At 37.2% G+C, this 22,014-nt stretch overlaps 1 protein-coding gene across 2 annotated transcripts; it reads left to right on the top strand.

Annotated features, from left to right (window-relative positions):
- The first annotated feature begins 267 nt into the window (after positions 1-267).
- rbm27 (RNA binding motif protein 27) lies at positions 268-20,904 on the top strand. Of its 2 annotated transcripts, none has more exons than XM_023342435.1 (21): positions 268-438; positions 2,765-2,883; positions 4,092-4,219; positions 4,382-4,461; positions 5,009-5,211; positions 5,612-5,926; positions 6,403-6,630; positions 8,429-8,617; positions 9,195-9,341; positions 9,534-9,687; positions 10,419-10,572; positions 10,678-10,902; positions 11,895-12,023; positions 12,428-12,544; positions 12,674-12,748; positions 12,872-13,048; positions 13,223-13,327; positions 16,075-16,302; positions 16,384-16,467; positions 16,548-16,667; positions 18,591-20,904. In XM_023342435.1, the coding sequence occupies exons 1-21, from the start codon at positions 380-382 to the stop codon at positions 18,699-18,701; spliced, it is 3,147 nt and encodes a 1,048-aa protein (XP_023198203.1). In that variant the 5' UTR covers positions 268-379; the 3' UTR covers positions 18,702-20,904. The 2 variants fall into 2 exon arrangements, with proteins under 2 accessions (XP_023198203.1, XP_023198202.1); XM_023342434.1 differs by having other exon boundaries at positions 292-438; positions 16,548-16,664.
- Positions 20,905-22,014: the final 1,110 nt, after the last annotated feature.

The raw sequence follows: 22,014 nt of genomic DNA, 5'->3' as shown, positions 1-22,014 counted from the left end.
ACAATCGTCTTTCCGCAGAGCATTCTGGGTAATGCAGTCTCCACGAGGTCTTAAGCGTTTACTTTGACAAACAGATAACTGACCACTATCTTGATCTAAATATGTAAGGTTTTGCTAATGTTAAAATAATATGTGAATCTGCTTGTGTTAATATTTAGTCATCATTTTCAAGTCGACGCTTTTATATTAAATATTACAACGTCCCTCGTCAGGCCTACGTTACGACAACTCGACTCGTGTTGCCATGCCGTAAAACAGTGCGTGCGACCTGCCAGTAGAGAAGACAGAAGGCCTAAAAGCTTATAAATGTATAGACGATGAAAGTAGGGTTGACGAAGCACATTTTCTATTTCTAGGCAGTATTAAAGTCTTTTTCACAATGATCATAGAAAATGTGGAAGCCTTCAAATCGTGGCTGGCAAAACTCCTGGAGCCGATGTGAGTATTGAATTGAAATGACATTTAGCTCGCATGCTACGTTAGCTGGCGAGCCTGACCAAAGCATCATTGGAGCCGTGCTGTAATCAGGGCCTTTGGAGGAAGAGAGCAGCTATAATCCTTGCTCACTTAGCTCAGGAAATCCACGTTTAACGTGCCTCATTTGGGGTAGTTGCATATGTTTTTCACTACAATTTTGCAATAATTTGGTGTTAGATTTGGAGCACAAGCTGTTACTTTATCACGACTCTGTAGGATATCACTAAGCTTTAAGACAAGACACTTGTGGTTATTTTTCTACTTGTGGCTGCAGTACAAGCTAGATGTACATCGCTGCAGTCCGTTTTAAGCTAGTAACTTGACTTTTTGAGTTACCATAGTTACACACTCGAGTGTTAATTGTATGTACGCAGACGTTTTTAAAGGTTTTTAGAAACGAAATGAATCTAGTTGACCACTTTAGTGACCATTGCTACGGTTTGATGTTTTCTATGGAAACAGATGTTTCTAAAAAAAAAATTAATAATTGTCTGGAAGAGTCAGTGGTGATGAATATTAAATTGTGAATTTGTGACCTTCATTGACTTGTAGCTTGATCATAATTCTGTGGCGTGCCGAATGTTTTCAAGTTGTTTGCATTGAATTTTATGATTAAGTAGAGTAGTTTTTCAAAGAGCCTTTAAAGATACTGTCCAGTGATCTGCTACAAACGTTCACTTACGATAAAAATCCATCTGGTTAAGGAAGTATGGATTTTTACATATGCATTTCACAACATGATTGTTTCTAAAATGTGCATTGAAGAAAGCAACTACTTCTGGTTTGTGTTTACTTGAGTCAATGACATCACAAGAGAAATCAGAGCTAATCAGCTATAAATACTAGTAAGCAAACTAACTTGGTTTTTTCCATTCCCATAATATTTGCACCTCTGTTCTTGAGCTTTAGCATCTTGATCTCTAACATCTTGATCAGATGTGGTCTCAAAAGGAGAAAAAGTTCATCCAACTGGCCAAATACAACACTGGCATAAAAAGTTTGAAAGTATGAATAACTGATATTATACAACCTTATGCATGTTTCAAATCAGTTATTTTTTATTTGCAATATTGCAATCATTAAAATTGCGATGAAATTTGTGACTTAAGCTGAAATTCTTTGATAATGAAATTCAGATCTGACAGTCCTAGCCCTCTTCATAAATCGTTTCCACATTTGCCTTTAATTTTTGCTAATTCCATGAAGTGTTCTCACATATGACTTGAAAATGTTGCTGCAGCGGTACACCGTACAGATAAATACCTTTTAAAGGAGCTTCATATGAATTAAAAAAACAACAACATTTAAATAGAAGGGGGACATTCTGTATGTTTTTAGTTGTTGGATTCTGATTTGATAAAACAGTGAACAATAGATAATTAATGTAAATTAATCACCCATTAATTTAGATTTATGGGTGACTGTACATGACTCTAAAATACGTTATGCTTAACAATTTGGATGTCAAAAATGATCTGAAAATAAACAAAGATGTATTTGTTTCTTTTAAACATAGTTGTTTTTTTTTACCTGTAAGGATAACAGAAAAATAAACATCAAGTTGTTTTTGGTTTGATGCTTTAGAGTTCATGGAAACACTGATAGTTCTCAAATATTTGTTTTGTTTGTTGGCCAACAGTTTTTGTATGCGTGTGTTTGGAAAGTTTAAACTGTTGTAAAAAGCTGCGAGTCAAGATGCTTTGGGTCTGTTTGTACTTGTTGTGTACGTGGAGTGTATTTTGGACCCTTTCTTTAAACTGTTTTAAAGTGTAATCTTGTTAACCTCTTAACTCTCACCCCAGGAAAATACAGTGGAAAAACGGCACACAGGCATTCCACTGCCGGGATTAAATAAGTCTTATATTTGCATCTAATAATTCCTCTGTCTTAAATATCTGGCTAATGCTATTGTAGCAAGTTTTATTTCAAGCAATAATGCAATCTAAAACTATGGATATAAATGGGTGTACATATTGGTAAATGTTTTACCTGTCTGGTTGTGCATTACCAAACAAGTGACTGGTACAGTTATGTTTTTTCTGAGGCATTAGACTACCTATTATGGAAACAACCCATCTCAAGCTGTCAGATTCCTTAGTTTAAAGTTGAAAATTTTCACAGCTTCTCATCTTTATATTTTTCTGCAACTTGTTAAAATCAACATGACATAAACCATTAATAACTGGCTAATCTACTAACTTTACAAAGAAATTGCCTAAGCCATGTGGCTCAATTTAAACATGGTTTAGACTTTTTGAATAAACATTACATCCCTTCTGACTTGCAGATGTGATGCTGATCCTGCTGCATTGGCCAACTACGTAGTGGCTCTTGTGAAGAAAGACAAACCAGAGAAGGAGCTGAAAGCGCTTTGTGCTGACCAGCTTGATGTCTTCCTACAAAAGGGTAAGAAGTTTGCATAAAGGTTCCTTTAAGCTGATTGGATGAAGAGAGACCTCCTTTTCTTATTTAAAAAATGTGTGTTGCTTTCTCAGTTAGCTGAAATGGGAAAAAATAAAAACAATTAGTTTAGTCTTTCACCCCTTGTTATCCCCTGCTCTGTTATGGTGGAAGTCAAGTAGGGAAGTTATAGTTTAAAAAATAGTGACTGAGTTAGAAATGTATTTTAATTCAGTAATTAAATGTTGACTATAAAAGAATGGCATGTTCCCTTTTCAGAGGTATTAGTTTAGGTATTAGTCATTTGGTGTTGCGTTTATGGACTAAATAAGTAAAAATTCTCATATTTTGATGCATTTGACAGGCAGAGAAATAAGAGTTTTCCTTATTTGACCTTCCAATCAAAGGAAAATATCACTGGTACGTCACATGGCTAAATATATTTGGGTCACTTTGAAAATATGGGTTATTTAAAAAAATAATAATTCTAACATATTGCTTGGGAGAGTTTTTGATAAATTGGCTCATTAAGAAAGACATGTCAAGTAATTTACGCTAAAAAAAACCTCAAATATATTTACCCACTTCATGCAAAATTAGTATTTGAAAAAGTTCTGGCTTTCTCAAAAGGTTAAACTGGTTACATATCAAACACAGCATTGTTTCAGATTATCTCCAGAGTGATTTGTAGTAAGCCTTGTAAGAAATGATAAAAGTAATTTGCGTCAGTGATGGATAGTCAAACCTAGATGTTCAGAGCGTGAGAAATTTGCATGCTTCAAAATGGCTTAATGTAAATAAGCCATAATGTTTCCAAGCTGTTAGTTAGCTTATCTCCCGTATGACCTCTAGGGGGAGACAGTGCTGTAAATGTTTGATTTTATGCATGGCAAATGGTAAAAACAAAAATAATGTCTTTGAGTTTGTTTATATCATATAACATTACAGATATTCACCAATTGCTTCTCCAGTGGCTGAAAAACATGTTATTGTAATATATTTCATATATTTACATATTAACATTGTTTTTGTACTATATGACATTGTAATGTATTATACTGGGCTAAACATAGAAAGCATAGAATAAAATGATTGGTTTCTAACAGGACAATAGGCACATCATCAATGAAGAGTATTATTCAGTCCAACTATAAAACTAGCCACACATCTAACAAAATAAAAACATGTTAATTGCTTTAATTTTGCTTTTCTAGAAACCATAGGATTTGTAGATAAACTTTTTGAGTCGTTGACGACGAAGAGCTACCTGGGTAACCCTGCTGCCAAGGAGGGTCCAAAAGAGGAGGTGAAACCAGCTCCTCTCAAGGCTGATGTTGTTGAGGTAAGAACAATGGACAAGGACACATTTCCAAAATTAGTTTAAATTTCCATAAAGAGAAGAGCTACCTTATCTGTTTAATATTTACATCAAAACAAATTTATATTTGAATTGTTGATCTTTTGAAATCTCTTCCTGTGTAACATAATCATTGTTTCCCTGAAGGCTGAAACTCCAGAGGAAGAGAGAGAAAACAGACGCAGGAGAAGTCCCCTGAGAAACCGCGCTGACTTCAACGAATCCAGGCAAGGCTGTGGCTTCAACTGTGTTCTTCATATGTTGTTATATTTCTATGGCTACTTCAGAACCTCATGAATATAGAGAGATGTGTTATTGTACTTAACATCTGCAAAACATATCGGCAGTCTCTTTGACATAAATGCCAATATGTCGCCCCCTTTGCGACAGGCCTAAATAACACATTTCTGTAGTAGAAATCCCTATTGTGATAAATATATATATATTTATACATATATATATATATACCTCCCTTAAAGTTTTCATTAGCTTTAATCACAATAAAAAAAGTTTTCAGAAATGAATATTAAATTGAAACAACTTTTTAACTGCTTGAGATACTTGCCAACTGGATTAAGACCCAGAACAGATTAATCTTGGATGGAAGGATGACATTGTAATTTATTGAAAGGCCCCGTTAGGCCGTTTTGATAAAGGTATTAAGACCTTTATCAAAAGTCTTTCCTGTTGGAAAATTGCTCGGCTAACTGCTTCATCCAAAGCAGTTATGGCGCAGGTAAGTCATTCGAACGCTCCCTCTAATAAACCCTGCAGGAGCCGCGAAGACAGGAGGAGAGATGAGCGCAAACGCAGAGACTTCGAGCGGCACAGCAAAGTCGGTGATGCCCACCGCGAGCGAGAGCGCCACGAGCGGCGCAGAGGCAGCCCCCGGGGGAGGAGCTACAGCCGGAGCCGCAGCCGGAGCAGGAGCGGCAGCCGAGGGAAGAGCAGGGACCGGGAGCACAGAGGAGGCAGAGGTGAGAGAGGAACGAAGCGAGTGTTCCTACACAAGCCGAGATAAAGTCACAGGGGACCAGACCCAGGTGTGCAGCTGCTCTTTAACTGTGCATCAGTAATGTAGAAGAGCTGCCAGGAGCACCGTGGAGCTGAGCTGGTTTGGACTGTTTAGAGAAGATCGAATGTAGCGGATTGTATTGTTTTTAGTTGCATTGTCGAGACTTAATAGGACAATGTGGACAGCTTTGCAGTCACATCATTGGGGATTCCATAACATGGGTTGGAATTGGATAAATTACCCACAAGGTTAAGCTTGTGTATTGCGAGAAGTTGCTATTTTCGAAATGACACTTTAAACTCTTCTGTCTTAGATTAGGTTTATTGATAGATTTTTCAAATGTTTCTTCTTGTTTTTAACAGATTTCAAGTCAAAGTTTGAGGTGGAAAGAAAAGACAATGATGGATACAATGCTTCGCAAACATCTGTCCCCCAGCAGCAGCAGCATCCACCGCCTCTACTGCCCCTTCCTACCCCTCTGCATCCCTTCTCCTCTGCTACCTCGTCTGCTGGGGTCTCAGCAGTTGGAGGGGTTCCTGTTGTGACGCCGGCTCACCTGCCCGACAGCACTACAGACAGCTGGTCCAGCTACTACATCGCTCAGCGGCAAGATGGTGTCGGAAAGCCCTTTGGCGGCAAGAATACTCCGCTCAAGCAGCGATGCAGGGACTATGACGGTAGGAGCTGAGTTTAAGTTTTTGTAAAAAAAGGGGGAGCACTGTTGAAGGTCTTACTTAGAAAAGTTTAGCTGTATTAGGTTAGTATAAAGCTGGCGTTTCACTTTCCCTCAAGGGTTCAGGCCCTTGTTGAGTCTCTTTACTAATGACCACTGTTTAGCACTCTGTCCTTTGTCCCTAGTGGGAGGCTGCACAGCGCTAGGCCTGCTCTGCACACACACAGGAGAGTTTAAACTTAACCCTCCGTCCCTGCAGCTCTCTGCTGTCACAGTGCTCAAACAGCCACTGGAGACCTGCTGCTTTAATGAGGCTGTGGGGTAAACGCACACTGGATGTGTTAACCTACCTTTTGTCCTCAACATTTGCTTTTTATTTAGTCACCTTGGTCAGTGTTGATACTCTTATGGTAGATTTTAAATTTGGAATGGAACCTGTTAGGATTGACTTATGTTTTTGTGTCTTTTTTGCTCAAACAGAGAAAGGATTCTGCGTCCTGGGTGACCTGTGTCCCTTCGACCACGGCAGCGACCCTCTCATCGTTGATGACGTCACCCTGCCCAAAATGATTCCTTTTCCGCCTCCTCCCGTCATGCCTCCTGGCGGCTTGCCCATGCCCCCAATCACTGAGCCGCCCCCCTCACTTAGGATGCCAGCAATGCCCCCCTATTCCCAGCCACCACCACCAGGTGTCTTCCCAATGACAGGTGAGTTTTAGTGACACGTATTTTGTATCTTTTTTCTTTTTGTCTCCTCCTTTGACATTTATTTTTATTTTTTTTATCATGACAACATCATGTGTCTTCTTAAAAGCAGTTTCTTTGTGTTTAGACCGTCTACAATTGGTCTCGCTACCCTGGTATAAATAATCATCCTGGCTCATCAGAATTTAGTTGTAGTAATTAGATGAGCCTAACAATGCCCTTTAACACCTGAAGTGTTAGCCCCTTAACACTCAATGCAGTTAGCAGCTTCACCTGCAAATAAACTTTAGTCAGTGTGTCAGTGTGTGCTGTCAGCTGAGGCTCTGTGGATGTTTCTTAATTTTCTCAGATGCATTCAGTCACTTGATCTACGTTATTATTCCAGGGTTTCTACTCAGTTTGGAAGAGTCTGGAAATGTCTGGAATTTGGTTTTAGTAATTTCAAGATCAGAATATTATTATTATATTAAAAAAAACAGTAAATATTAGTAATTTTAGGTATTGTTCCGTGTCCTTTTGCCCAAATGTTGTGTCCCTCCTTTTGTCATTCATTCTTTTTGTCGTTTTATTTCTGTTATCTTCATTTATGTGTTCATTATATTCTTTTTTCTACTCTATCCTGCTTTTTCCCCTTCTTTCTATTTTAAGTCATTCTATTCTTTATTCCCTGTCTTTCTGTCCACTTCTTATCTCATCCCTTGTCTTTGCTTCTTTATTTCCTTCAATTTTCCTTGAGTACTTGTGTCTTTTCTTTCTTCCTTTGGGCCTTTCCTGCCTTGTGTTCTTGCTTTTTTCTTGCCTTCCTTCCTTTCTTGTTTTCATCATTGCATTAACTATCTGTCTTTTCCTGTTTCCTCTTATCATCCTTTCTTCCTTCATTTCTATTCCCACTTCTGTCCTTCTTCCCTTGTGTCCTTCTTTTTGTCCTTCTTTACATTTCTGAATAATTTCCTTTGTCCTTCCAGTTGCGTTTTCTTCAAGGTTTATATAGATAACCTTTCTCCTAGGCTGTAATGTAGTAATTAACTTTTTTTCTTATTTTCAGAATAAAGTAAATGATTCAGGATACTATAAAATTAAATCTGGGAAACTCTGGAATATTGTTACATGATTTTGTAGAAACCCTGTTATTGTGACATCAACACTGTTGAAACTCATTTGAGTTGTGTTTTTGTGGTGTTATTTCAGCAATAAAATTTTAATGAGCTTAGTAATGTTGAGTAACAGATGCAATATGAGAGAGAACGACAATAATAATAAAAATATGGGGCTTTACTCAGTCACTAACCCAAAAGGACAACACTGCCATTCAACATCTGTTCCAAACATGCATAAACTGACTGCAAATTTCACATATGGAGAGACTGTGTCTGCTTTGCATGAGTCAATTGTCAATCAGTGTTTGTAAATAATGGTATCTCCTCAGGATGAATGTTGGAGTCAAGATGTGAACAAAATCTTCTAGACTTTAGTTGTACATTTTCTGAGTTCTGGTGGATTTCTGGGTCAGTTCTATGCTCTCACTTATTGGTTGTGGTTGCTACTTTTCATGGGTCTTCTACTCTTTAGGTTTTGGCCCAAATATTTAGGAATCTTTTAAAACTTTAAAGAGATTATACCTCATATTTCTATAGATGTTTTTCCATTTGTCTGTGTAAATTTTATATACAAACTATTGGAGTTCCAATATTTCTTGGTTTTTGTATAGAGTGAATTAATTTTTCAGTGTAGAAAACAACCTCATACACTGTTGTACATGCGATACATCTGAGACATTGAATTGGACCTTTGTCTCCCCCAGGACCTCCACTGATAGCTACCAGCGGGATCGATACCCCCAACCATCAATCTGCAATCACTTCTTCTCCCCCCATTGGACCACCTGGAGTCGGGCTCCCACCTACTCTTCCTCCTCCTCCTCCTGCTCCCCCTCAGCCTCCTCCCTCGTCCTCATCTGTGTCTCTGCGGCCCCAATATGTCCAGTCTGAATGTAAGCAGAAATGCTTCTCCTATTCAGATTGGGACTGTGTGGCTTTTTGTTTCAGTTTCCGTTCTTTATTTCTCTTCTTTTTCTTTATGTTGACTTTTCTGTTCACACAGTAGATTTTTCTGCTGACTAAAGCATGTTTTACACACTGTGGGGATTTTGGTTATTTGTTTTGTTATGTTGTGGATGAGCTTCTTTGCATGTTCTTTGAGTGTTGCAGTATCCCTTGCTGGCCATAAGGTGGTGGTGTTTATTAATCTTAAAGACAAGTGTTTCTAATGTGACAGTTTGCAGCTTCCATACTTCAGATTCCTGATAGTTGTACAAAATATATTTTTCTGTTCCCGTTGAACTTATTTGCTTTCAGATCTCTTGTTTTAATTCTACCACATTAAGCTGCAGCTCACACTAATAATCATTAGCATTTTGTTTTAGATTATTTTATTTTATTTTATATGTAGGTGTTTTTTTTTAAACTTGGGCATATCTGGAAGCTCCAGCTTTACTTTAGGTTTTAGTAAGTAAAATATTTTAATCTTCATTACTTCCATTTTGTAAATGAATGTTTATCTCTTTTTAGATAACTATGATCCGGAAGGCTACAACCCAGAATCTCCAGGACTGACGGCTGCGGGTCGTAATTCTTATCGCCAGTTTATTCCCCGAGTTCAGACCCAACGCTCCAACCTCATTGGCCTCACCTCCGGCGAAGGACAAGGATCCAGAGGTAATAATTGTGGTCTTAATAAATGACCCAGTCTTCAGAAAATCAAGTTTATTCCACGCCATCCACATAAATCCTAAAATATTATCGCTGTGTCTCCAACACAATAAAGATGAAATGCAGTCAATGCGACATCTTTTGATTGATCACTTTTTCACTAAAAAGCATGTCTTGTCTTTCTATTTCCTCTTCTAGCGGCCAACATAGTGATCCAAACAGAGCCAGCAACTGGATCCAACTCTCCTGGAAATAATGTGTCTCGCTTCAGCGCTGAACAGGACAGCAGGAAGAGGACGATGGGAGCCAGTATGGCCGATGGTCCAGCAGCTAAGAAACCCTGGATGGAGAAGTAAGGAGTCAAAGATTCACATAAACATGAAGAAAATATAGAATAACAGAATAAGAGAAACACAGAAGCCACATTTTCCCTACATTGGAAAGGTTTATTTTAAAAAAAAAGAAAAAGAAGATTTTTAAGATTCTTAAAATTACTTACCAGACACAAAGCTGCTACATCTTTCCTTATGAAGACCTCGGACAATTTAATCATGGTGTTTGTAAAATATAAAGCATAGTGCAAACATTTAAAAGAAGGTTTTCTTATTAGTTTGAATTGCTAGTTATTGTTGTTTTTATTTCTTGAATATTTCATTGGATCATATGGATATTAAATATGTTAGAATAAAGAAACATGCTGTCATAGGATATCCATTTTTTTCCACATGAATGTATTTCTAGTATTCAATTGCAGATGCTGTACTATATTAAAAATATATATTAAAACTTTATTATAAAGCATAAACTGTAATCTTGACTACAGTTTGTGTAATCTGTAATCAAGATTACATAAACTTGATTTTATATTTAAACATAAAATACATTTTTGTGTAATTAATGAATTTGGAACAGAGAAGAAGGAAAACTAATGCATACAATCTGTCTACAATGAGTTTTTCTTATCATTTTGAATTTTCTTTAGGGATATTTGTTCTTTTGGTCCCAAAAGTCAGCTCTTATCAAAACAAAGTTATTTCTAAGATTAACATCACTGTTTTTGTTGCAATTTTTCTGTTGTTTCAGGCCAAATTTTGCTGGTCAAGATAAGAATATTTTTCCAAAGAGAAACCACTACGTGAACACAAAGCTGGAGGTGCGCAAGATCCCACGGGAGCTGAATAACATCACCAAGCTCAATGAACACTTCAGCAAGTTTGGAACTATCGTCAATATACAGGTGCAGTATTTATTGGATGCAATAAAGCAGATGAAAAGTGATAACGATGAAAGCAATAGAGAACTTTATGTTCTGCTGACCAGTTCACTTTCACTCTCCACCTAGGTTGTGTTTGGCGGTGATCCAGAGGCCGCTCTGATCCAGTACACAAAGAACGAAGAGGCCAGACGGGCCATATCCAGCATCGAGGCCGTCCTCAACAACCGCTTCATCCGTGTGTACTGGCACCGGGAGCCCAGCACCAACACCACTGGTCAGGAGCCCACCTCAGGGAGCCAGGGGCCCGGGTCGGTGCCAGGCCAAGGCCTGCCGCACAGCAACATGCACAAGGTTAGCTTAAAGAGCTAACACTAAAGAATCAAAAAAAACTTTCATCTCAAAAGGAGAGACATGGAGCCTTGTGTACAACATAGATTTTTATACAGCTAAAGTTGTGCCTTAAATTGACTGTGTGTGAAGATTCCTACCTTTGGTCAGAGATTTCCAAAAGAAAGCCAACATTTCCAGGATGATCCCTAAGAGATGGAGGTTGAAATGTTTTTTTCACTTTCTGAAAAAACATTTTAAAAGAGTCTCATGTTTAGTTCTTAGGTCTGTTTAAAAACAGCGACACCTGGCGGCCAAATAAAGCCAAAATAATTCAGCAAATGAAGCAGAACTCCTGGCAGTGGCAATTAAAAATTCAGACTGTGCGGTTATTTTAACCTGCTGCTGATTGGTGATGTAATTAATGATTGCATCACCTTAAAAATGACCTTACACTTGATTTTTAGCATCACTTATGCAGTAAAAGTACAACTAAGTTCTTTGTTAAACTGAATTAAACATTTTTTTCCAGAAATGCCTTTATATGTATGCAAAACATTGCAGACTGGAACAATGAAACGCATTATAACATTTCAAAGTGAAGCTTTAAATGCTATTGATTTTCTGACAGTGCTGTTTTGAGAAAAGCTGCAGCAAGGCAGAGTGGTGCAAACGCTGAAGCCTCGGTCTCATTATTTTTAAGAATGGCACTCGTACTGAAAATGCTGTAAGTCTTCTTACCTTAGAAATAACTTCCATATCATCCATATCAAAGACTTCTGATTCTTCAACTCAGGAAAGTGCACAAATGGTTCTTTCTCTGATAGACAGTTCATATCTGTCCACAGAAAACTATGACAGATTTCAGTTTGCAAACAGTCAGTGAAGAAAACATCAGCAGACTCTGCTGATCAAGCTAATAGTCATCCAATTTCAGGTCACCAGTTGATTTCTTTTTGAATTTCTTAAAATTTGTAATTTTTTTTCTTTTTTTGCCATTTGTAATGTCTCTGCAGGGGATTAAACAACACAGTCCAGGTGCCTATGTGCTGAACAATACTGTACCCAAGCATCACCTGAATGCAGCACCTGGAACCACAATCGCAACAAAGACTGACGGCATGAATCCCAGCTCTGACGCTCTCGTACGTTTTTCTTCTCCTCATCAGTATACAAAAATCAGTTTGCTGACTTTTTTTTGTGTAGAGATATATCATTTAACTAATGATGCAGCTTTATATGGCTGTACTGAACCACAGTGGTACTCTACACATCATAAGACATCAGGAAGGTTTGCATGTCATGAAGTTATGTAAGGTGTGATGGCAAAATTAAAAAGCTTTTATGTCTTTAATGTTTTTAGAATATGTCATCTTCTGCACTATTTTAAGCTTCATTAAGCTCCTTACGAGCCATTTTTTAGGATTGCATTCCAAGCTGGTGGTTCCAGGCAATGCCTTTACTGTGATGAAAGGTTTACAGCTGTGTGTATTCCTGTTTTGATGACCTACGTGGTTCTATTTCTTTTTCCTCTTCTTGTGACACATAGGTGGCACCAAACACCCAGAAAGGCCCCTATGCAGCCACTGCTGCCAAATCCTCCTCAAAGAGCCTTGGGAAAACTGGAAAAGCATTGGAAGTGCAGGAAGCTATTAAAAAGAAGCAAGTAAGTAGCATATATATTTTTTATTTGCTAACATATTCCAGAATAGATGCAAAAGATTGAGTATTTTGTTTGTGAAATATTTTTTTACTGATAGCTAGTAGTGTGCTAAGGGTTTGTTTTCTGTTGTAGGAGGCGATGAAACTCCAACAAGACATGAGGAAAAAGAAACAGGAGATGCTGAAGACGCAGATCGAGTGTCAGAAAGTAACATGCCCTCTTTTGTTTTCTCTCCACTGGGTTTTGATGTGACCTTTGCTCTAAGGTTTTCTCTTGCCTTGTGTTCTTAATTGCATTCAATTCATTTTCCCCTTACTGCTTTTCCTTAAGGCTCTGATCAACCGCTTGGAGAAAAACCGAGCGATGAAGCCCGAAGAGCGGGCCAACATTATGAAAACTCTCAAGGAGCTAACAGAGAAGATTACCCAGCTGCAGAATGAAATGAACCCCACCTCTCAGGTCTCAAGTGGCAAAACCAACCACAGCCAACCTAAGACTAAAACTGATGTAAGTTTAGAAATACATGTGTATGCTGTACAAATATTTTTAAGTTTTAAGCTATACAACATAAGTAATGGTACTTTGGTAATCCTTAAAATCTCTTTTCTTCCGTTGACTTACTTTATTGAGTAAATGACCAGATAAGCAGGGTGTTTTTACATGTCTTGGTTTTCTCATCAGGCCCAGAAGGAGTTGCTCGATGCTGAATTAGACTTTCATAAAAAAATTAGCTCTGGAGAAGACACAACAGACCTTAAGAGAAAACTTGTGGAGCTACGGGTGGAGGTACAAAATTTACACTGACATCATTTTCTAAACACAGTCCTAAAAGTACATTTAATGCTTAATTTGTTGATATAAATCAACCTTAAAGGAGTAAAATGAAAATTCATTAATACTAATCTGAACAACCGGAGTGTTGCCTCATATATATTAAGGTTCCCCAAACAGGGACCACAAACACACACAGACAACATCAGACATTTTTGGTTTCTGCAAGCTGAATTTGAGGATGTGATTCTTAGAAATGTCACAGAGGAAGTTTACTGATAAGATTACTCTTTTTTTTTTTTTTTTTTTTTTTTTACTTTTTTTTTCCACACATGCATAATTATGCAACAAAAGTAAACATATAAACCAAAACCTTAACACAAAATAAATAAAAGAGCTGACTTGGTCTTTATTGAGCTCTTCAGCTTCTGTCAGACATAACAGTTTGCCTTGTTATGCGAAAAAGACATAATTTGAGTCAGTAATGTGGGTTCAGTTAAAACTTTAGGGGAAAGAGAGAGAAAGCTATTGAATCAGTATGAGACTGAAGGTGTGATGACCTTGAGTGAACATGCTACAGCATCCCAGTATTGAGACGTAAAGCAAAAACCTACAGGATCAAATTACTTTTTTTACGTAAATAAGAAAAGCAACAGAAAAACCTTTACTTCTACTGGAGTATTAAACAGATTGCATAATAGGGTGGAACATTGATTTTCATCATCATTCTGATTTGGATAAACAAGCCGTAGGGGGAAAAATATGTATGTATTTGGAGTGATCCTGGTGTAGCAAGATGTAATAAGTTATGTAGTCAGTCTATGTGCTGATATAATAGCCTTCAGTTTGTAGCCTGTAGCCGTTCATTGACTTCTTTTAGTTTTCCAAACTGCAGTTTTAAAGCAGAGCTCAGTAGATGCAGTTCCAGCTGTTTGCTAATTGCTGCTGCCGCTAGTCTGAGGGAGTTGAGTGTGAGAGGGGTGTCCTGTGGCTGGGAGCTGAACCTCCAAGGCAGAGCTTTAGGGAAATGGGAACAGGCTTTAGACACCCCCAAATGGTTGCCATGGGAGATCACTCTGGGTAGGTGTTTGATGAGAGGATAATGATATAAAGCTAAAAATAATTACCCTAATGCCCGCCCATTAAAAGGTCTATATTTCAAATATTTTAACAGTTTTGCACTCCTGAGTCCCGTGAATTAATTTTGATTGCTGCACTGCTTCAGTGCACTGCTTTAAAGCATTGTGCACTAAAGTAGTGCACAATGGTTTTTGTGTATTAAAACAAACAAGCATAAGCAATAAAACAACAAGAGAGTGTTTAAGACAAGTGGGGTGAAAACATGCCAAGTGTCTGCAAAGCTGGGATCAAATCTAGTCAGAACATTCTTTGTGTTTGCTGCAACAACTTATTGTTTTTTTTATTCATGTTAGTGTTATCAGGGTACTTTTTGATCACTTTTCCCAGACCATCCAGAGTGAGTGTACATCTAAATGTACTGTAAATATAGACACTAATGGGTTTAGTCCCTCAATCAGCATAACATCAACTTAGCTTTAGTTTGCAACACCCTATGTCCCTCTTCCTTGCTTCATCCCAGCGGTCCTTAATTAGCTGGTTGTTAAAAATGCATATTCTCTGCCCCCCCATCCCGCCTCATCCATCCAAGCCCAAACCTCTTTCTGCACATTAAACCGCAGCCACTTAAGCAACCCCAGAGGAGTAGCCGCTAACGAAGCCAAATCAGACACAAGTCCTTACACTGATGTGGGCCCGTCTCATTAAAGTTTGAGCTGCTGGTCTGTGTCGGAAAATCGCAGAATGACAATTAAAGGCAGAAGTGAGGCAGGGACAAATGGAGAAGAGACGGGCTGTTAGGTTGTGGAGTGGTTAAGAAGTGAGGTGTCATGTTAAAAATGGAGGAGGGACAACTAATGGTGAAGTGGGAGAGCAGAACGCATACAGGCCCTTCCAAAAGTATTTACACCCCTTAAACTTTTTTCTTAAATGCATTTAATTTGAATTTTATGTGATAGGCAAAGTTAAATAATTGCTTAATTGTGAAGTGGAATGAAAATAATTCATAGGTTTCTGAAAAGTGTGGCATGCTACTACCAGGTTTGGACAGAAATAGAATTTTTTTCTCATTTAGCTTTGCTTTGTATAGACACTTGCAGTCAAATCTGACTGACCTTGAGCTATTTAGCCACACATTCTTAATATGAATTAGTTCACAACTTTAACTAGGCCATTCTAACAGTAACATTCTTTGAGCAGACCCCTTCTATTGTATCTCTGGCTCTATGTTAAAGGCTGTAGTGGAAAATCATGTTTAAACCTCTCTACAATTTCATCCCTGATCTGTCTGCTGTTTTTGGTGGTCCTCATGATGCTGTTTGTGTAGGAATATTCTCTGACACACTGCTTGCAAATGTTGGGGTGAAGATCCAATTAGGGGTCACAAATCGATCATTGTGGGGTCTTCAGATCCTCTTCAGAAATGAAAGTAAATCATGAGAGATAATTGTTAAACATAATCATGCTACTGTTGTTGGAAAAGATTAACAAACAGTACTTATAAATAAATGACTTTAAGAAATGAATTAACTGTTGATGCTGCTTATGCTATTGTTATACCTCTGTTTAATAATTTAGTTATATAGTTATCTGATATGATTTTGAAAACTATCATGCTTTTTTTTCCAATTTAGTTACTTTGTGCCTTGAGGAAAATAAGCAAACAGTCTCTTTCTTTTCTTTAGGCGAAGCGACTAGGTCTCATCATCCCACCAACGGGTCGAGGCAGAGGCCGAGGGAAGATGGCGCCGGATCCCGGGGCGATGCACGCGGGCCGCGGCAGGAGCCGAAGCCGAGAGATGATGGCTCGCGGTGGAGTCGTAAACCGCATGGTCGTCGACCACAGGCCCAGAACGCTCGCTATTTTAGGAATCACGCAGGACGAAAAGGAAGAGCTAATGCCTCATTTTGTGGTGTGTAATTACATAATTTCACAGAACTATCTGCAGGAATTGTCTGTAATTGTTGTGCTAAGCTTTTCCTCTTTCTTTCAGAAATTTGGGGAAATTGAAGAACTGCGTTACCAAGATGCCAACACTGTTATCATGACCTTTAAGACACGAAGTGAAGCGGAGAATGTAAGCTGCACGCTCCAAATGATGCCAGATGCTTTGTCCTTTTTATGTTTTGAAAATAATGAGTGTATTTTGTATTCTAGGCAGCAAATCAGGGAGCTAAGTTCAAAGGTCGCGTTCTGCAGATTTCCTGGTACAAGCCCAAGTCATCATCCGTTACGTCTGAACCTGAGGCGGAAGAGACTAAAGACGAGGAGAAGGTGGTACGGCACATCATACACACTCAGTTCAGGCCAAGCTTTATGCTTTGACACATGTTTTCAGAAAAGTTGGTGAACTTTTCTGAAGTTTTAGTTATATTCACAGGTTGGAGTTGGATGTTTTTAGTGCTTGTGAATTTTTCACTGCGGCTCCCAGAGAGGGGGAACCTCTCTGTGCTAAGAGCATTCCAGCCTCTTGAGTAAATCTGCATTAAAATCAGGTGAAATCTTTCTACTATGGTTTCTTTTAGCTGTTTAAGGACGGATTCTTTACCATATCACTTTAATGTCTTTGGCTCTTTTTTAAGAAGGGTATTTATATATATACATATTTTTTCCGAGGTTAGGTTTGGTTTTTAGGATTAATTTAGCTATCACTATATCTCCTCAAGTCTGCATGCAGTTGGTCTTCTCTCAGAGCCACGTCCAGGATCCATGGACATGTTTTTGTCTGAGACAAATTTGGTTCAAGATTTTCCAGGACCAAGTGCTGAAAAAAAGAGAAAGAGTTTGGAAAAAAAATATTTGCATTTGTAATTATTCTCTATGCCGTAGTCTAAATGTTATATCTACCCTTCCTTTAATCCTTCTGTGTTTCAGTCATTCTTTTCTTCCTTATGACCTGTTATCCTCCATCTTTACTCCTTCTTTTTCACTTTCTTGCAGCTTTCCTTGCTACTTTCCATCCTTCAGTCATGTTTTCTTTTCATTATTTATTTCTTTGTAATTTCTTCCCACATTTCCTTCTCATTTGTTCTTCCTTCCATCTGTCTGCCCCCTCTCTTCCCTCCTTTTAATCCTTATGGTCCATATTCCATCCTTTCATGTGTCCTTCCTCCTTTACCTGCACATATTTACTTTATCATACGTTTCCTTTTTTCTTTCTTTCATGTGTTGTTTTTCCTTTTTTGTAACCTTTTTGTGTCCTTCCATGCCTCCTTATGTTCTTTCCTTAAGCCATTTTCTTAATTTTCCTTTGCTTAATTTACTCCTCATGACCACCTTTCATCTGTCAGTTTCTGTTTTTAGGTGATGAACATAAAATCTAATGCTGTAAAAATATATGTACTCATGAAGGTAGAGGAATTTTTTGTATTCATTATTTAAAATTGCTAACAGGATTTAACAATTTGAAAAATTTGTTCTGAAGAAAAAGTCAGCAGTGAAAGCGTTTCATAATTCAAAAGCAAAGACTGTCACAAGTCGACCCTTCTGATCTATTAACTGTGTTGTTACTCACTTCGCCTGCATAACTTTGGGAAAACTCAATCTATCTTTCCTGAGCAGTGCTAATAAGCACATATCCATTAGAAATATTTCTGTTGATATAATGTTTTGTTTTTGGCAAGAAAAGAATCCCTTTCCTGTTGAAAACTACTGTGCTTTGCTGTTACGTACGCTTTCATTCATATATGGTGATGGTTGTTCTGTTGTGGAAAGACTCTTGTGTCACAATTTATTTTAAAACTTGCCATCAGCTTTAAAAAAACAAAACACACTGGAATGTTCTTTTTTTTAAATCCGATTAATATAATTTTTTTGGGCTCTCTGGCTATAAAATCCGATATATTCTCTTTAAATTCTTAAGTTGTTCATTATTTTGTCTGTAACTTACTTGTTATATTTCAGCCATCTATTTCATTTTTTGTTGAGTTTCAAAGTAAAAGTACAGTCTGCTTTTACTTTGTAACCTTTTTGTGTCCTTCCATGCCTCCTTATGTTCTTTCCTTAAGATATTTTGTAATTTTCCTTTCCTTTATTTACAAAGCAAGGGAATATAAGGTTCTCAAAAGAACTGTAAAGTTCTTTGAGAGAAACTTTACAGATTGTGTAAAGTTTCTCTCAAAGTGAGATGCTACGTTTCTAAAATATGTTAAAACCAGAACAGCATAAAGATGCTTACTTGGTGTGTTTTGATTTGAACAGAAGGAAGCAAGCTCGTATCTCCCAGGAAACGAAGAGGGGAGGGAGGACGAAGAAGAGGAGGAAGATGACGATGAAGACGACGAGAATGAGAGCCGGTCTTGGAGACGATAAGGAGACTGATGTGTCCCTGCATGCCCTCCAGTGGATTCAGTTCTTTTTTTATTATTTTTACCCTGCATACAAGGAAACAGTTTTTTTATTTGCATTAATTTTAGACTTGAATTAAAGGAAAACATATTTTCTTTGTGATAAACAATTAAAAAAAGCTTAGAGGGTCATTAGTTTTTGTATCCCTCGATGAAATATGTACAACATCTCACTTTTGCTGAGAGTGATAAATGTTTTGCTCTTATAGATAGAAAAATCTACGTATGTTGTAGTGTGCTTATCAGATGATTAATATCAGTAATGCACAACATTTGTGTCTACTGTGAATAGGTATTTTTATACATACTGTATTTAAGCTTTTTCTCACCAGTTTTTTGTAAGGAAAAAAAAGATAAAACAAAACAATCTCACGCCCAGTTCAGGGACACCCATTCCATCACCAGTAGAAACCTCTCTATTGCTTCCAGAGAGAGGTCTGTTTATTTAATGTTTTGTCACCACATCGATGCACTGTGTTGTACCTGCTATGGTTTTCAATTTTACTTTACTCTCAGTGGAATTTTTTGGCAGTAATTACCCAAAAATCTTTTAAAGATCTCAAGTATTTTTGATTCCATATGTTCGATTTGGCACGCCCAGCACATCGAGGTTCTGTTGAACCATAAGAGAGAGTGTGCAGGTACTGACGGATCCTGGTGCAGCAGATCAGTGTTCACAAATTACAGTTTCTGCGTCAACTGACAGATTTGTAGCATATATCCCCAGTTTTTCCCACTTTAATTTTCTTTCTCACTCGGTCCAGTGCCACTCGGTGTGAAAACACATCCACACAGGCGTTTAGGAGAGGGTGGAAAATCCTCACTTGTTGAGCTGGTCGGATCACCTATTTCCAAAATGTGACATCCATAGACAGGTGTTTGAATGTAGTACTGAACATTTTGATTTTATTAAAGAAATATATATAAATGTGTAATTTCTTTGCCTTAAACTATCAGCTCATTGCTGAGTTTTTACAGGATTTGTGATTTACTTTTGTAAATTTTGTAAATGCTTTGAAGAGAAATTACTGTTAACTTTGGAATTTTTTTTTTGTGTCATTTTTGTTTTTCACAAATGACAGGATTGTATATCAGGTAGAAGAGGTCAGACATGAGTGCACAATTTTACCTATGTGTTGAACAGTCCACCCTGTTTTGTTTCCTTTTACTCCGCATCTAAGTAGAACGTTTGCTCTAAACCAGTTCTCAGAGCTGCTCTGATTTGTTAAAACACTTTTGAAAACACTTGAGTCACGCAGCACACCCTAACTTATTTGCATGAGTGCAGTGCTGCCTCACATTGTCAGTGTTCAAAACCTGCTTAGGTGTGCAAGCTTGACAACCGAAGATTCTGCTTCCTGTTTTTTTTTTTTTTTTTTTTGCCTTTTTGTAACATATACTGTGTTCCAAAGTCATCTGGATGGGATGAGCTGAGTTTGCTCAAATAAAAGCAAGATGACTTTAAATGCCCCTTCAGCAGATAATTGTTTACATTTCGATAATCAGAACTCAACTCGGTTGAGCATATCCAGAATGAAGCCAAGCTAAAGGTGAGATTAACTTATTAGCAGGCATAATTTTGCTTGCTTGTAAATACATTAGCTCCACAATAGTGGCACAATTTAGGAGGTTACAGAACACTTTTAAACACGTTTCAGTCCCAGTGAAGTTTGATAAGAACCTGATGTGTTTCATTTTAGATTTTTACATTTCACTTTGCCAAAAAGAGGTTTAAGTGTTGTGTTTTTTGATTTTTTTTTTTTTTCTCATTTGAGTAAACATATTCTGAGCATCTCCCAGTTTTTGTACAACCTTCTGTAATGCTACTATCACCCAATAGTGTACAAAATGTAAAATGTTTATTGGATAATAGTTTTGGATTTGTTACTGTTTATATTTGCAGGATGTGTGTGTATTTTCTTCATGTATTTTATTTGTATAAATGGATTTATAATTTACTAGCATGTTTGCTTTTGCCAATAAAGACAAAGGAATGGGGTGCTTGTAAAATGATAAAAAAAAAAAAAAGAAAGAAAAAATATATTAATCATTGGATTTGGAAAAGAAAAAAAGTAAATTAAAGAAAATTGAGCAAAACGATGAGAATATTGGCCATGGGGAGAAAAACGATACAAGCAAAAGCATTCCAGAGAACATTACCTTTAAAATAATGTGTGGTCTCCTTCATTGTATTTTTTATTTTATTACTTCCCATGCTGCATTTATGAGCATTATCACCCACGTATTGATGTGCTTGAACTTTCAGACATATTTTTAAATAATTGGTTAAGTTCTAATGTTTTGTAAATGTCTAATGTTTTAGCTTTAGTGCTAAAACACATTAGAAAATGTGACATTCCATACAAAATCTATCTTGAATAGAATTCCAATTTTTCCATTCAGATTCTTCCAAGTTTTTTATTACAAAATCAAGTATTTACGTTGAAAATGTTTGAGAATTTATCATTGCTGTGAAGCACTGAACTAATGTTTACCTATGTAGCCACATTTCAAACACCCATTTCAAAGACATTACATCTTCAGCATACAGCAGCCTGATGTCTTGTAATATTTAGTATCTTTTTTATGTTGTAAAAAGATACTAAATATTCATGTTAGTGTGTGAATATAAGTTACATGTACTAACTTTGAAAAGAAAATTCCTTGCTGTCTGTAAATTCCACATCTCCATGAGATAGTTACATAGATTTTATTTTATTTTTTTAAATAAAAAGTGTACTATAAATATTCTTTTCTAACAGTGCCTGTGAAAAAAGTAGCTGCTTATAGTTTGGAAATTACCTGATCCATGACCTCTGTTTAGCAGTGAATAGAACTGACTACAGTTTAAAAAAGAAACAAATGATAAAACTTCTCTTTTTAATACTACCTCCAGAGTTTGCAGATCTGATATGCAGACATTTTACAGTTTAATAAAATGTTTTTAGAAGGTACTTGTAACTTCTCAGGGATGCAAAATTTACCAAACACTGAAAAGAATTGTTAGAATGTGCATGTCCTCAATGAACTGTACCACTCATGAATAAGTCAAACTTTATTCCTTTTCTGTTCAAGGCATATGAAAACAATTAGATCGATTTTATGGCAGACAGAACTTAGCATTTTCTTTTTGTCGTGTGTGTATGCACCAAAAGCTGAATTTTTTCAGTCAGAATCAAGACTTTATCAAACTCTGTCACAACCGTGTCTCTCTGAAGCATGTGTATGAATGGGTTTATGTTTGGCTGCAATATGTTTGCATGGTGAGAAAAGGTTGC

This window comes from Xiphophorus maculatus, chromosome 11 (assembly GCF_002775205.1).
Source record: "Xiphophorus maculatus strain JP 163 A chromosome 11, X_maculatus-5.0-male, whole genome shotgun sequence".
NCBI classification, from domain to species: Eukaryota; Metazoa; Chordata; class Actinopteri; order Cyprinodontiformes; family Poeciliidae; genus Xiphophorus; species Xiphophorus maculatus.
This window is presented reverse-complemented; position numbering and strand designations above follow the sequence as displayed.